The sequence below is a fragment of the Perca flavescens genome, chromosome 9, assembly GCF_004354835.1.
Source record: "Perca flavescens isolate YP-PL-M2 chromosome 9, PFLA_1.0, whole genome shotgun sequence".
Lineage (NCBI taxonomy): Eukaryota > Metazoa > Chordata > Actinopteri > Perciformes > Percidae > Perca > Perca flavescens.
This window is the reverse complement of record NC_041339.1, coordinates 1,305,295-1,318,391: the sequence shown is the minus strand read 5'-3', so window position 1 is coordinate 1,318,391 and position 13,097 is coordinate 1,305,295. Positions and strand designations below refer to the sequence as shown.

General features: G+C 40.7%; 1 protein-coding gene across 2 annotated transcripts in view; it reads right to left on the bottom strand.

Moving 5' to 3' along the window:
• Window positions 1-1,520: 1,520 nt before the first annotated feature.
• The window catches only part of gabra5 (gamma-aminobutyric acid type A receptor subunit alpha5), a 29,465-nt gene continuing 17,888 nt past the window's right edge, over window positions 1,521-13,097 (bottom strand). For both annotated transcript variants that reach the window (XM_028587345.1, XM_028587346.1), the window contains exons 7-10: window positions 12,109-12,252; window positions 8,391-8,543; window positions 6,031-6,242; window positions 1,521-3,499 (exon numbers count right to left, since the gene is read on the bottom strand). In XM_028587345.1, the coding sequence (XP_028443146.1) occupies window positions 3,209-3,499; window positions 6,031-6,242; window positions 8,391-8,543; window positions 12,109-12,252 (800 nt within the window). In that variant the 3' untranslated portion in view covers window positions 1,521-3,208. The remainder of the gene's footprint in view (window positions 3,500-6,030; window positions 6,243-8,390; window positions 8,544-12,108; window positions 12,253-13,097) is intronic.

Here is a 13,097-nt window from a genome sequence, read left to right as displayed (position 1 = left end):
TTTATATTCCAATCCTTTACCCAAACAAACACAAACTGTACTGTAAGTGTTAGACTGTGAAGACTGCAAAACTCACTCTGCTGAAGTGAGTGTAGCGCATGCAGCTTTCGCAGTATCATGTAAAAAGCTTGACTTAGGAGTTATTACATTGAATATGATTCTTTGCTTTCTTGCTGAGTTAGATGAGAAGATTGATACCACTTATGTCTGTGCGCTAATATGAAGCTAGAGCAAGGGGACGATTAGCTTAGCATAAAGCTTTGGAACTGAGCAGGGGCGGAGCTAGAAGGGGGGCACAGTGCTGCCCCCTGAAATATACGGAAGGTCAGAGCAAGTTTAAATATATTTTTTACTCTATATTTCCATCTTGTAATGCCGCTGTTTTGTAGCCTGGATGCCAGCCTAATGTAGCCCCGCCCACAACATTCGAGGTTGGGAAATTCGGTCTGGACTTGATCCGTTGAGGAGCAATTATGCTCAAACAAGATCTGTTCGGACCAATCAAACTGTCGGACAGATGATCAACAGTAACAGAATCAACCACGTCACCAAAGAGCGCTTGGGTTGAATTTGTTTACAACAGGTGGCTGCCGCTGGAGAACTGAGATGTGTAGATTCCACCATCGCGTCGTCATAGAAAATATCGACAGCGCATTCATTTTAAAATCCTCAACCTCAAGTCTCAAACCAGCTGATGGTGTGGCTGCAACTCAGCTATTCAATCGGCAGAGGCTGGTTTTAGAACGTAAGAGGCTTCACCTGTTTCAACGGCCAATAGAAAAGTCAGCTGGTAAAGTCAGATATAAACTATATGAATACAATGATCATTAATCCGTTTGTTTCTGCGTTATAAACAGCTTTACAAATTGGCAGAGTTTAAGACGGAGCGGAGCCTCAACAACCGCCCAAAAGCACGGTAGCGTTATATGGTGGAGCGAGAGAGAGACACTGGAGAGAGAGAGAGTGCCCAGCGTCGTTAGAACAACGGCGTGAATCAAAGAAATAAAACGTTTTTGCTGATTCATCTCTAGAAATGCAACTGTAGCGAGCATGTCACTATCATTAATGTTATTTACACGCAACAAATGATATATCAGCTTCAAAAAAGTCTAAAAGTGCAAAGAGTGGTTGCTATGGGGACGATACACGGTGTTGAGTTCTGTTGACAGTTGAGTTGAGTTCTGTTGCTCTGATTGGTTGTAGGTCTAGCCAATGAATGCAGAGGCATTTTCTTTCCTGGTTTGGGATGGAACACGCCCTGTAATCACAGCCCAAATGGAGCGGTTTCAGACTTCAGAGTTTTTTAAATATAATTTTTTTTTTAATAGACCAGACTTATGGTTATGTTATAGCCCTGAGTAAATCTAATCAGCGTCAGTGAGCCAATAAGCACGCAGCATGCTTCCACCGTAGAGACACACAGGAAAAACTCTACGTTACACGCAGAGACACGGCTCACATAGTAGGAGCTGAAAAATAATGTTAATAATGTTGTCATTTCTTTTTTCTTTATAAAATTGGTATTGAATCGTTTAGGAACCGGTAGCGAAGTCTCGGTATTGGCATCGTTACCTGTATCGGAATCTTTTTAATGAAACCCAGCCCTACTCGTACGTTTTACAATGTTATAGCTTAACTCCTTCACTACATTCAAACTAAAGCTAGGTTTTAACTTACACATAGCTGGTGTCTTTTTATATATTAAACAAACGAGATGCAACGTGTTTACGAGGTTGGTAGGCACATTTCTGTTTGTTTTTATGCTAAGCTAACTGGTGTCTGGCTGTAGCTTCATATTGAGTGTACAGAATAATTTAAATCTCGACAAAGAAGTAATAAGAGAAAAAGAATTCTAAGTGAATTGTCTGTGTTCAGTCTTTGTGCTAAGCTAATCTGTTTCTGGCAGTAGCTTCATATTTGCTGTATAGACATATGAGAGTGGTAGCAATCTTTTCATCTGACTCTTGGCAAGAAAGCAAATTTCCCAATATGTCAAATTATTCCTTTAATTTAACACTCATTTAATGACAACTAAAAAATAACATTGTGATTTAAAAACGATATTGGTCAAAATGGAATAATCTGGTCATTGTGACTTTCTGTCTCTTTGATTAGCCTGACAACCTGATCGACTCAAGTCAGTCTCCTAACTACAGCGGTTACTCTAAATTATGAAAAAAAGGGATCCTGCTCAAAGCATCCAAATATTGATCAAGAATATTTTCGAGTTATCATCAAAGCTTATAGAAACGACAACCTGATCTAAAAAACAACTTTTGAAAAAGCATTGTATATTCTGTCAACATTGCTAAAGCTCAAGCTATTCTGCTCATTTCTCAATATCCAGTCAATGAAGCACTAGACTAGAGTAACACTGTGTTGCTGTATACGCATAACATAGAAGCTAACCTTAAGTGGTACTTTTTTTTTTTTTTAAAAGCAGGGCATATATACATCTTTCTTAAACTACGACCATACGTACACATACAGGATTCTCAGCATGGGGACCTGGAAACGGAAGCTGCCACTGTATCACTTTAGCTCGAAATCTGTCCCCATTTGAAAATTACATTTATGAAAAAACTGGCCATTCAAAACTGAGAGAAAAGCAGCAAAAAACAAACATGATTTAATGAAAGTTTTAAATCTGGCTTCTGAAGAAGTAACAGGAGATTTCAGTGCATTCATAATGAGCTATCACACTCTGAAGGCAACACATTTAGCATGGCTATTCATCTGCTTTTAACAAGGAAGCAAAGTCCCATGGGCCCAGCCTCGCATACCTGGACCTCCAGCCCATTTGTACAAAGTAAGAGTCACAAAAGTCAAAGCTGCTTTCGAGTAATGACACGGTAAAAATTTTGTTTTGCATAACATTTGGCCTTGCTGTACCATCATCTACTGTAGACGCAAGGAGAAAATATGAATGCCAAATGCTAACATTGTGAAACATCTGAATTTGGCAGAAACTAATCAGTGACTGGAGATTTAAAATGAGAAACTGTCTGTTAGGAAAAGTCATATATCGTACATGTACAACCTCAAGGAAACGTTTTCCTGAAGCGACAGACATGCAATGTTATCCAATGACCTAAAAAAAACACACACATCTATGATACAAGGACTAAATGGCATTGATTAGTATTGCGTTCCAGTTATGAAATCCTGAAGTGGCTGTCAGGACGATGAATGATCCTGATCGCAGAGCTTAAACTGCTCCTTTGATCACTGCTTCCCTATTGAGATACGTGGCCCAGTACACCAGGTTGAAGGTCCCAAACAGCACCGGGAACACTATTCTGGACATCTTGTCAATCTTGCTCACACTGTTGTAAGTCTTTTTGGGGTCTGGGGCCTTGGTTTCAGAGGGTTTGAGCTGAACAGCCGTGCTATTTGAAATGGTAGAGATGGATGTGTCCTTCGTAAGGTTGGTTGTATAATTCACACCGGCCGAACAGGTGTTGTTGGGCTTTTTAGACAGAGCCAAAGGGTCTTTCTTCTGTGGGGGACAAAGAAAACACATTGATTGAGCCTACACACAATTCTGTCCAAAAAAAAGGTGCTGCACATTCATCGAACTCAATAAAACAGCTAGTTGATAAGACAGGCGCTCACACACATACACAGAGAGAGGAATAACAGATGGCCAGGGAAGGCTGAATGTGGGGATCGATGTCCTTGGTCAGTAATGAACTGGCGCTGTGCCACAACACTGGCCCACTGAACTGCAAATGTATTGATCCGCCATTTCTGAACTTCATCTCTTCTTTTATTATCATATGCTACGTCGAGTCCACTACTCCTCCTTTCCACACTACCATTCTTGAAGTAACACAGAGAAGAGAGAATGAATAGAGTAGAGAAGAAAAGGAAGAGAAAAGGGGAGTCGATTTTGAACAGCTATTGATATCCTGATCTCACAGTAGGGTTTAAAGGTGCTGTGACGTACTAGTAAATAATAGTAATTATTTAACAAGATAGAAAACAGCACGGACTGTAATATCAGCTGGTTGTCTTGTTTTTTTCCGATTATATGTTCTTGAAAAGACCAATATTGGAGCACTGCAGTAGATTCCTAAAATGTTTTTTTTAAGATTATTTTTTGGGGCTTTTCCCTTTTATTAGAAGGTGGATAGACATGAAAGGGGGAGCGAGAGATGGGGGATGACATGCTGCAAAGGGCAGCAGGTCGGATTTGAACCCTGCGCCGCTGCAAAGGACTCAGCCAACATGGGGCGAACACTCTTACTGGGCGAGCTAGAGGCCGTCCCAAGTCGTTTACATGGTTAATGGAAATGAGGGTCATATCCCATTTACATGCATTTTTTTAAACCATCTAAAATGGAAAATGCTACATTTAAAATAATAAATTTGAGTATCCAAACGGAATATGCTGTTTACATGATTTGCATCAAATTCTGAATATTGTCATATTCTGAATGATGGTGGAATATCAGGGTGCATTGTAATGTAATTTATTTATTTGAACAGGGACAGTGCACAAAAAACATTAATAGATGTCTTGTGCCAGGTTGTAGCAAATTGCCCATAGTCCCTGGGCAGGAAGATGGTGCAATAAAATACAGACAAAATATTTACAGTATACAATACAGATACATGAAGTCATAAAAATCTACAGACATTATTGTCTTCCTATCCCACCCCATCTAGACCTAAAACTAGACGACCCCCCACCCCCATGTAAACAGTCACTGTTTAGTGTCTAATATGGGTGGGAAATCCTAGTTTTATTTCGGTTCATATTTTTTAAGAGAATATAATATAATACTGGAAGACACAAACTCTGTCGGACATTTGAGCATTTTTCATGTTTCCCATACCAATATTTAGCCGTCATTCAGTCTACAAATTGCAGTTCCTTCTCCAAATATGGCGTCTTCCAACAACTGCCTTTTCCTTTTAATAGGCATTACTGGCATCTGCAAATGCCCTATTACCAACCAAGGGGCAATACTGAGACTGCTGAGACTGCCAAATAGAAACAACAATCTGCATTCACAACCAAGCTGAGAGACACCATCAATTGTGGTGAAAAATACAGCCAAACATTCACACAGACACATCATTGTTGTGGGGATTGCATTCATTCTTTAGCCTCCAATGTAGCCTGGGTAAACCTTGACGAACTTCGGGCAAATTTGAGATTTGCTCTGCAAGTCAGTCTGGCGAAGAGCCCATTCAAACCCATTTCCAATGTCCTCAAAATTGAGGCACAAATCACAACCGCTGAGGCGGGCTTTACACCAATCACAACCGTTGAGGCGGGCTTTACGCGACGAGGATAGCGCAGCGACGGCGAGCAGCTTTTTGTTTACATTCAACATGACGGCTACCGAAGCTCGGCGACCCACAGGTCAGTGTGACATATGCCGATTCCATGCAGGTCAATACTATAATTAACTGACAACATAAGTTATACGAGTTACAGTTCTCTTCTCAAGGACGCACGCACACACGGACTCTGTCTCTTTTTCCTTTCTCTCGACTTCTCCGCCGTGTGTGTGTGCATACCCGCTTGCGGTGTGAAGTGTGTGTCTGTGCTATTCTTGCACAGGGAACCTCGTGAATTAACCTGCAACATGTCAGCTGTTTGGAAATTCTTCAGCGTGTGTGCAGAAGATAACAAGTTTGCAATATGCAACACCTGCAAGGAAAAAGTAGAGCGTGGAGGGACGACACCAAAAACCAGAATCACATTTTTTTTTAGTTGGATATTAGATGTGAAAAGCGTCACCCGGACCGTTGCTCTGATTGGTTGAAGGACTATCCAATTGTGTCCAGAGGCATTTGAGTGGCATTCGTTGGTGACTCCTCTTTGGAAATGAACTGTCAATGAAGCTTTCCCAGACCTCCTCTCAGTTCCAACTGAGAAGGGTCTGGTGTCAGCCAGGCTACTTCCAATGCTAACCTAGTCTTAGCCCCAGAATAAACTGTTAACCTTGTGAGAATTTTGCTCCCAACAATGTGAGTCAGCCACACACACACACGCACACAGTACACAGTACATACCTTGGGCTGTTGGGCCTCCATTGCCTTTTTTCCATCCCAGGCCCAGCTCCTCTTGGTGAAGTAGTTAACTGTGGCAAACTCAATGAGTGCGGAGAAGACAAAGGCGTAACACACTGCTATGAACCAGTCCATGGCAGTAGCGTAAGCCACTTTAGGCAGCGAGTTTCGAGCGCTGATGCTGAGAGTGGTCATGGTGAGCACTGTGGTCACACCTGGTGGCGGAGAAAACTGGGTCACTTTGACTAACCAGACTTACTATTCTGTTTCTATTCCAGTAGATGAAGTTGTAATAAAAGGAGAGGCACATTTCAGAGCATTATAGACAAATCGTGCAGCAGCAACACCAGGGGCCTGTTTGACAAAAGCAGAATATCTAAATCCAGGAGAACTGATAAAGCGAGGCTTGACCTAGTCTAATCTGTGCATTCTGGCTCGGCCTTCGTGAAACGCACCAAGGCTGAGGAGGAGAGACTAGGTCGAGCCAGGCTGAAGTAATTCAGATAGATGCGCGTCCACGGCTTTCCTCAAAAGACCGCGAGGACGATCACAGATTTACTGATGCCAAAATGGAGAATTGTACATACTTTATACAGAGTGAGCAGCAGCTTCTTGTGGAAGTATGATGACGTGAAACACATTATTGGTATAAAAAGAAAAGAAACACGGCCGCTGTAATGAAACCGAGAGTGAGAGCGAGGCAGACGATCACGGACCGACTGAATGCGTAATTGTATCCTAAATATCTACATTAACTGACCTCTGCTCTGAATGGAAGCCATCATAATCATTCCATTCAAGAATTAGGCTACTAATCATTTGCACAAATTAACAGTTGTACTCTTTGCCTTAAAAGTAAGCAGAAGATAATGTTACTCGGGAAATTTACCATGATGATCAATTTTCTATAACGCTAGAATATGAAGCGGAAATATCTCTTTCACTCTGTTCCTCCCTCTCTCATGGGCTAAAATATAAATTTCCTAAGTCATATTAACTTCCACTGCTCGCTTTTAATGCAAAGTGTACAACTGTTCGTTTTTGCAAATAACAAGTGACTCATTGAATGGTTTCAGTTAAGAGCAGTAGTTCATAAATGTATATTTTTAGACTATCATTCAGTCTGTCCGCTATTATCTGCCACACTTTTTATAGCGTTTGTTTTATTTTTATAATTTATAGAGGATGAGTTTCCTTCTCTACATATTATATGCCTTGCTCCCTCATATATATGGACATAGAAAATAAAGACACTGAAGCAATTGGACTCTAAAATCTAGAAACTATAAAGATAATTAAGTGATAAATTCCATGCACACTGTTAACATGAATGGAACACAGTATATTCATCAGTTATTTCCCCCCAGGCAAAATATAAGGTCAAAAACCATTGAGGTGTCCTCTCCCTGTTGTTACATGAATGTACAGTAGCCTACATCACTAGATAGTTACTGGTCCAGTGAACTAAGACTATAATTTGGGAGGATTGTACAATTACGATATGTTCTTAAAATTGTACAATCCTCCCAAATTATAGTCCCAGTTTACTGGACAATACAAATTGTGTGCTAAGAATGCCAAATACAATGTACATGGAAGAGGAACAAACATGATCCTTATTGTTAAAGAATTTAAAACAAAATTAATCAATTAAAATAATTCAAGGGCATTGGTCAACTATAGAAATGTACAGCATTGTATGTATTGCCCTTAGTAATAGACTTTATTTAAAAACACATTTGAAATGTTATCAGCCTTTTCTAATTATCTCAACAACTGCCATAATATATTCATCAAACTTCTAACAACAATATGTGAACAGCAGTCTTCATACAGCAATATAACAGTAACAATGACTGTCACATGAATAATTATTTAATGGTCACAACTTCAAATAATAACAGTACTTAAATAAACACCAATATGCACCTGTTGTAATTTAATACAGGCTGATAACAATAGGGTAAAACCACTGCTGAGTGATGAGAAAAGGCTCCAGGATTAAATAAAACCTGGCTGTTAGCCTGGTCGGGAGCAGGCTAGCTGCACAGACTAAATCTCCATGGTGATTTATGTGCCTCCACTTTCGTGAAACCGAGTCGAGGCTTAATTCATCCAGGATAACTGGGAAATCCCGGCTTAATCCCTTATCTTGGTTTTGTGAAACAGGCCCCAGGTTACAATATGCATGCATGATTTCAATCATCAGCTTACATATTATGTATTAAGCACAAAATTAATACTCTGCAGTCATTTTACAGGTATATTCATACCATATATATACGCAGTCCTATGGCTGTACTAATATGGTATAAAATGTGTAATTTCCACAGTTGTTACTGGCTGATGTGTTTCAAACTCACCAAAGACAGTCCGCGCTGGCACAGACTCCCGGTTGAGCCAAAAGGAAACCTGTGATAGGATTACAGTCATGAAGCAAGGCATGTAGGTCTGGATGACAAAGTAGCCAATCTTCCTCTTGAGGTAAAAGTGAGCCATCATCACGGTGTATTGACCTGTAGGGAACAGCAGGACAAGGGAGGAGGAAATGCTCAAAGTGTTGCCATTTTAGTTTTCGGGAAAATGTAATCCCTACTCTGGATAATGAAGAAGATAGTATATATTAATACTGAAGGAAATGGTATTGGATGTAACGGTGGATGGAGTATGTGATTTGATACAAAATCAACCAAACAGCAACTATGTGTATCAGAAGACTACCTGTTTGTATATTGACTACTTCCTTGTGGTATTATCATGAAATGACAGACAGCACAGCAAAACCCCAACAAATCTGACCTGGGAACACTGAGAATGAACGGACTTAAAGATATTAATAGTCTACACCAGTATTCATCATTCACCTTCGTTACCATGAACACAAGAACTGTTTATTTGGAGTCAATCCCACATACACCATCCTGCTGCTGTAAACCCTCACTAGAGCACCCGCTGTGTAATAATCCACAGCTTACAATATTCCCCAACAAAAGCACTATTTACACCTGTTTGAGTAATGTTTGCTAAAAAAAAACTACAGTGCCCAGACAGATGAGGGGAATAGAAAAGTATTAGGAGATGGACTAACACACTTTTGGTTTTTGATCTTTTCATGGTATGTATTAACAACTAAAGCAAATGGAATATCACCAGCTTTATCCCTAAAGAGAAAATCCACTAGAAATAAATAAGTTGTTACAATCTACCACTACCACTGTTGGTGGTAGATTGACGTCCCTTTGTTTCGAATAAAATAAAACCCCATATAGGCTTTTGTGGATCACCCCCCATAATTTAAAAGGGTTAGGGGGTTAGGTTTTTTTTTTTTTGTTTTTTGTTTTTTTTAGAAACAAAGGGGGGTCGGACTAGTGGGCTGTAGGACCAAAGGGAATTTTTTGGTTTATTGATATAAAATATGAAAATGAAGTTAACTGTTGACACAATACAGTAACATGAGCCATTTAAATTAGGACCACAGCAAAACTTGCCATTTTCCGCGTGTAGTTCTGGTTGTTGTTTCCCGAAGCAAAGGGAGTTTAGAACGGCAACACAAAGAAAGTGAAAGGTGAGGGACATCCGGCAGCGCCAGAGCTACCTGGTAAATGAACTGCCATCGATCCAGACTTAACTGCTGCTGGTAGATGTTCATGGTGACTGAGACAGGGCTGATGTCCCTACATTGAGTTCTCTATGATGACCATGATGATTAGGGTAACCTATTTGGTGTTTGTGAGCTTTTATGATCATTTTGTTTATATCTGACCTGCTTTGGATGGGGATGCCTCGCTCGGACACTCTTCTAAAAGTCATTCCAGTATGTTTTTTGTGCGTGCAGTCATTAGAAATCTCTGTTTTGCTGTTTTCATTTCCTTTTATTGGGTGTTGTGTAGTCCTCAGAGGCTGTGATTAAATACTGTACAAGTAAACTTTACTTAACAACCTCTAGGGAGGACTACTCCTCTAAATATGAAAGTGTGAATTAAATCACTGAAAAACAGGTTTGTGGGGGAAATCATCATATCCTGTTAATCAACTGAAGATTTCATTTGAAGGATTTTTCTTTCTCAAAAATCCTGTCGCGCCATGGAGTCTGATAAACTATAGAAAATCCACAGATGACTGCTGCTTTCTCCTGGCAAAATCGGATTTTTCTGTCTCACTAATCCCTTGTCACAATCTGCACCCTGTATATCTCTCTCGCTCTCTCTCTCTCTCTCTCTTTCTATGTGTGTGTGTGTGTGTGTGCGCGTGCGTGTAGCAGACAGTCCATCCCATTCTGTCAGGCCAGGCCACTCTTGATTGGGGACATACATCCTTGCCTGGCTGAGCTCAAACACTAAAACGGACCTGGATCAGCAGTGATTACGAGCAGGTGCACAGATGAGTGAAGCAGAGGGCGGCTGAGAGGGACTGGGAGAAAAGTTTGGATGGTCTGTGCAATGTGAAAAGCATCATGTCCTTAATGAAAAGGGCACCTGTGTTGCCTTCGCTCCGAGGACTACTAGCCAGCAGCCCTGCTCTGTGGTGGCACGACTGGGCGAACCCCACTCTGATCTGACCGCCTGCTGGGCTTGGAAGTGGATGGAAATCTCCAAGGTGTGAAAATGCGGTTGTGGTGGATTTTACCATTTGGTTTTTGGAGTGTCTGCGGGGAACTGCCATTCATAGCAGAGAACAATGCAGTTATGTTGGTCAACTGGTGAGTACGGATCTAAACCATCTGTTGAGCTTTGCAGCTTTCTATTTTGATCTGAAAGCGCTGATGTGTGTAATGTAATAAAATAACAAGGTTTGCCGAGAGTTATCAGTTCAATTCCTGTCTACATTTTCATCCTCTTCGGCTTAACCTGTGAGGTCAAAGGTTGCCTCTGCCCACTGTGAGCGCTTTGCTGAGCTATTCTTGGCTTTTTAAAGAGGGTTTGTACCTCAGATTAGCATTGCTAATTAAGACCATGCTGGCTCTGTGGGGATAGAGTTACTCACAGAGAAATATAGCAACCTGTGTGCTAATCTCAACTCAGTCTGGGTTTCTTCTCCTGCTGCTTAAAAAGCTCTGCGGCATACTTATCAGTACACGTCGAGTATATTCTCCAGAGTAAACGGGGTCTTTCCCCGGCAGATATGCGATTAGGCATCTACCTCTGTATACATTACAGCTATAGGAACACCTCCCCTGTAATAAACCCACCAGCAACAAGCAGCAAAAATGTATTATCATACGTCTTTACATAACAGAATTAAGCAGATGCCGCTCGCACCCCCCCCCAACGTGTCTCCGCCGCAGCAGCCAATCCCTGAGCTGTGACATCACTCGGTAAAAGCACAACTGCTGATGGGCCTGCATACGGATTAACCCTAAAGACCCAATGGCTCAGACCACGGATAAGTGATTTCTTTTTTGCACCCCCCCCCACCCCACCCCACCTTTTTTTCTCTTCTTTGGCAGCCTCAGAGACAGCTGGCTATGTGTGGGAGGCATTCTCAAATCCTTGTGATTCATTCATTGTCTCTATCCAGCTTGATTTGAAAAAAGAAAATAAATTCTTCTCACAACATCTTTGGATGGCACCGCTGTAATAACACAGAGCTGAATAATAGGGTTGAAGCGGGGGCTTAACATGCCCGCTCCTGCCTGAAGCTACTGGATGAATGCTGTTGTAAGGGAGGAAATAACTTAGTGATAAAAGATAATGGAGGCATGTAGCCACATGAATTCTAGCAAAGGTATAGATGCTGGTGTGTATGATAGAACAGAACATCTTTTTATTTTAGATTGATTTTTGGCCTTTATTTGATATAATAGCTGAAGACAGGAAAGGGGGGAGAGACTTTTTTCTCTCTCTCTCTCTCTCTCTCTCTCTCTCTCTCTCTCTCTCTCTCTCTCTCTCTCTCTCTCTCTCTCTCTCTCTCTCTCTCTCTCTCTCTCTCTCTCTCTCTCTGCAATGGGCTGCCGGTCGGACTCGAACCCAGGTCACTGCAGTAAGGACTGAGCCTTAGTATATAGGGCACATGCTCAACCAGGTGAACTACCAGGGTATCTTGATGAGGTCATGTTTAATCCGAGAGCTGGCTTCACTGTACCTCGACTGGTGTAGATGTCCTCTGTCCCTGCAGTCTGACCAATCAGATGGTACTGGTTGAGCCGGGAGCCTTCCTCTGCCACCACCACTGACTTGGCTGCTCCCTGCGTCCATGTGTACACCACCTCCGAGACTGGATATGCATCTATGAAAATGAGACAGACAGATACAGTACAAACTGTTGAAAATTCAACAAATTGAATATTGTTGATATGCAGTTTACAAAATGCACAATTCATATAATATAATAATTAGTCGTTTTTGAAGCTCAAATGGCAAATATTCACTGGATCCAACATGTCAAATGGGAGGGTTTAATGTTTTTCGTTATCATATATGATGGAGATCTAAATATTTTCAGGTTTTGGGACTCTCTATTTTCTGACATTTTAGAGCAAGAAAGAAAGCAATAGCATTTACTTTATTTATATATATATATATATATATATATATATATATATATATATATATATATATATATATATATATATATATATATAGAGAGAGAGAGAGAGAGAGAGAGAGAGAGTCAAGAAAATAATCTTCAGATTAAATTAATAATGAAAATAATTGTTGAAATGAAATGTTTCTATGTCACTGTGTCAGGGCCGGTTCTAGCCCTTTGGTTGCCCTAGGCGAGATTGAGTTTGGCATCATTTACTCTTCCCACTTTTGCTTCTTTTGTTGAGGAAGTAACCTCCTTAAATGTGCATATTAAAATTATTCACCTGAATGATACATGAATTCATTTTAATTAATATATAAACCCCTGGACTGTAATATTTCAGATGTGTGTGAGCAAGATTTTTGCTCATGTTCAAAACTTTGTGCACATTCAAAATACAGTATATCTCATCTGTGTTCTCTGAGGTTTGGAGGAGTCATAAAATAAAGTGATAATACAATAAGCTATTACAAGAATAAAGTCACTATATTTCAGAAAATAATCCACATGCACCATAGTCTGCTGTGCAGTACGTGATATCTCTG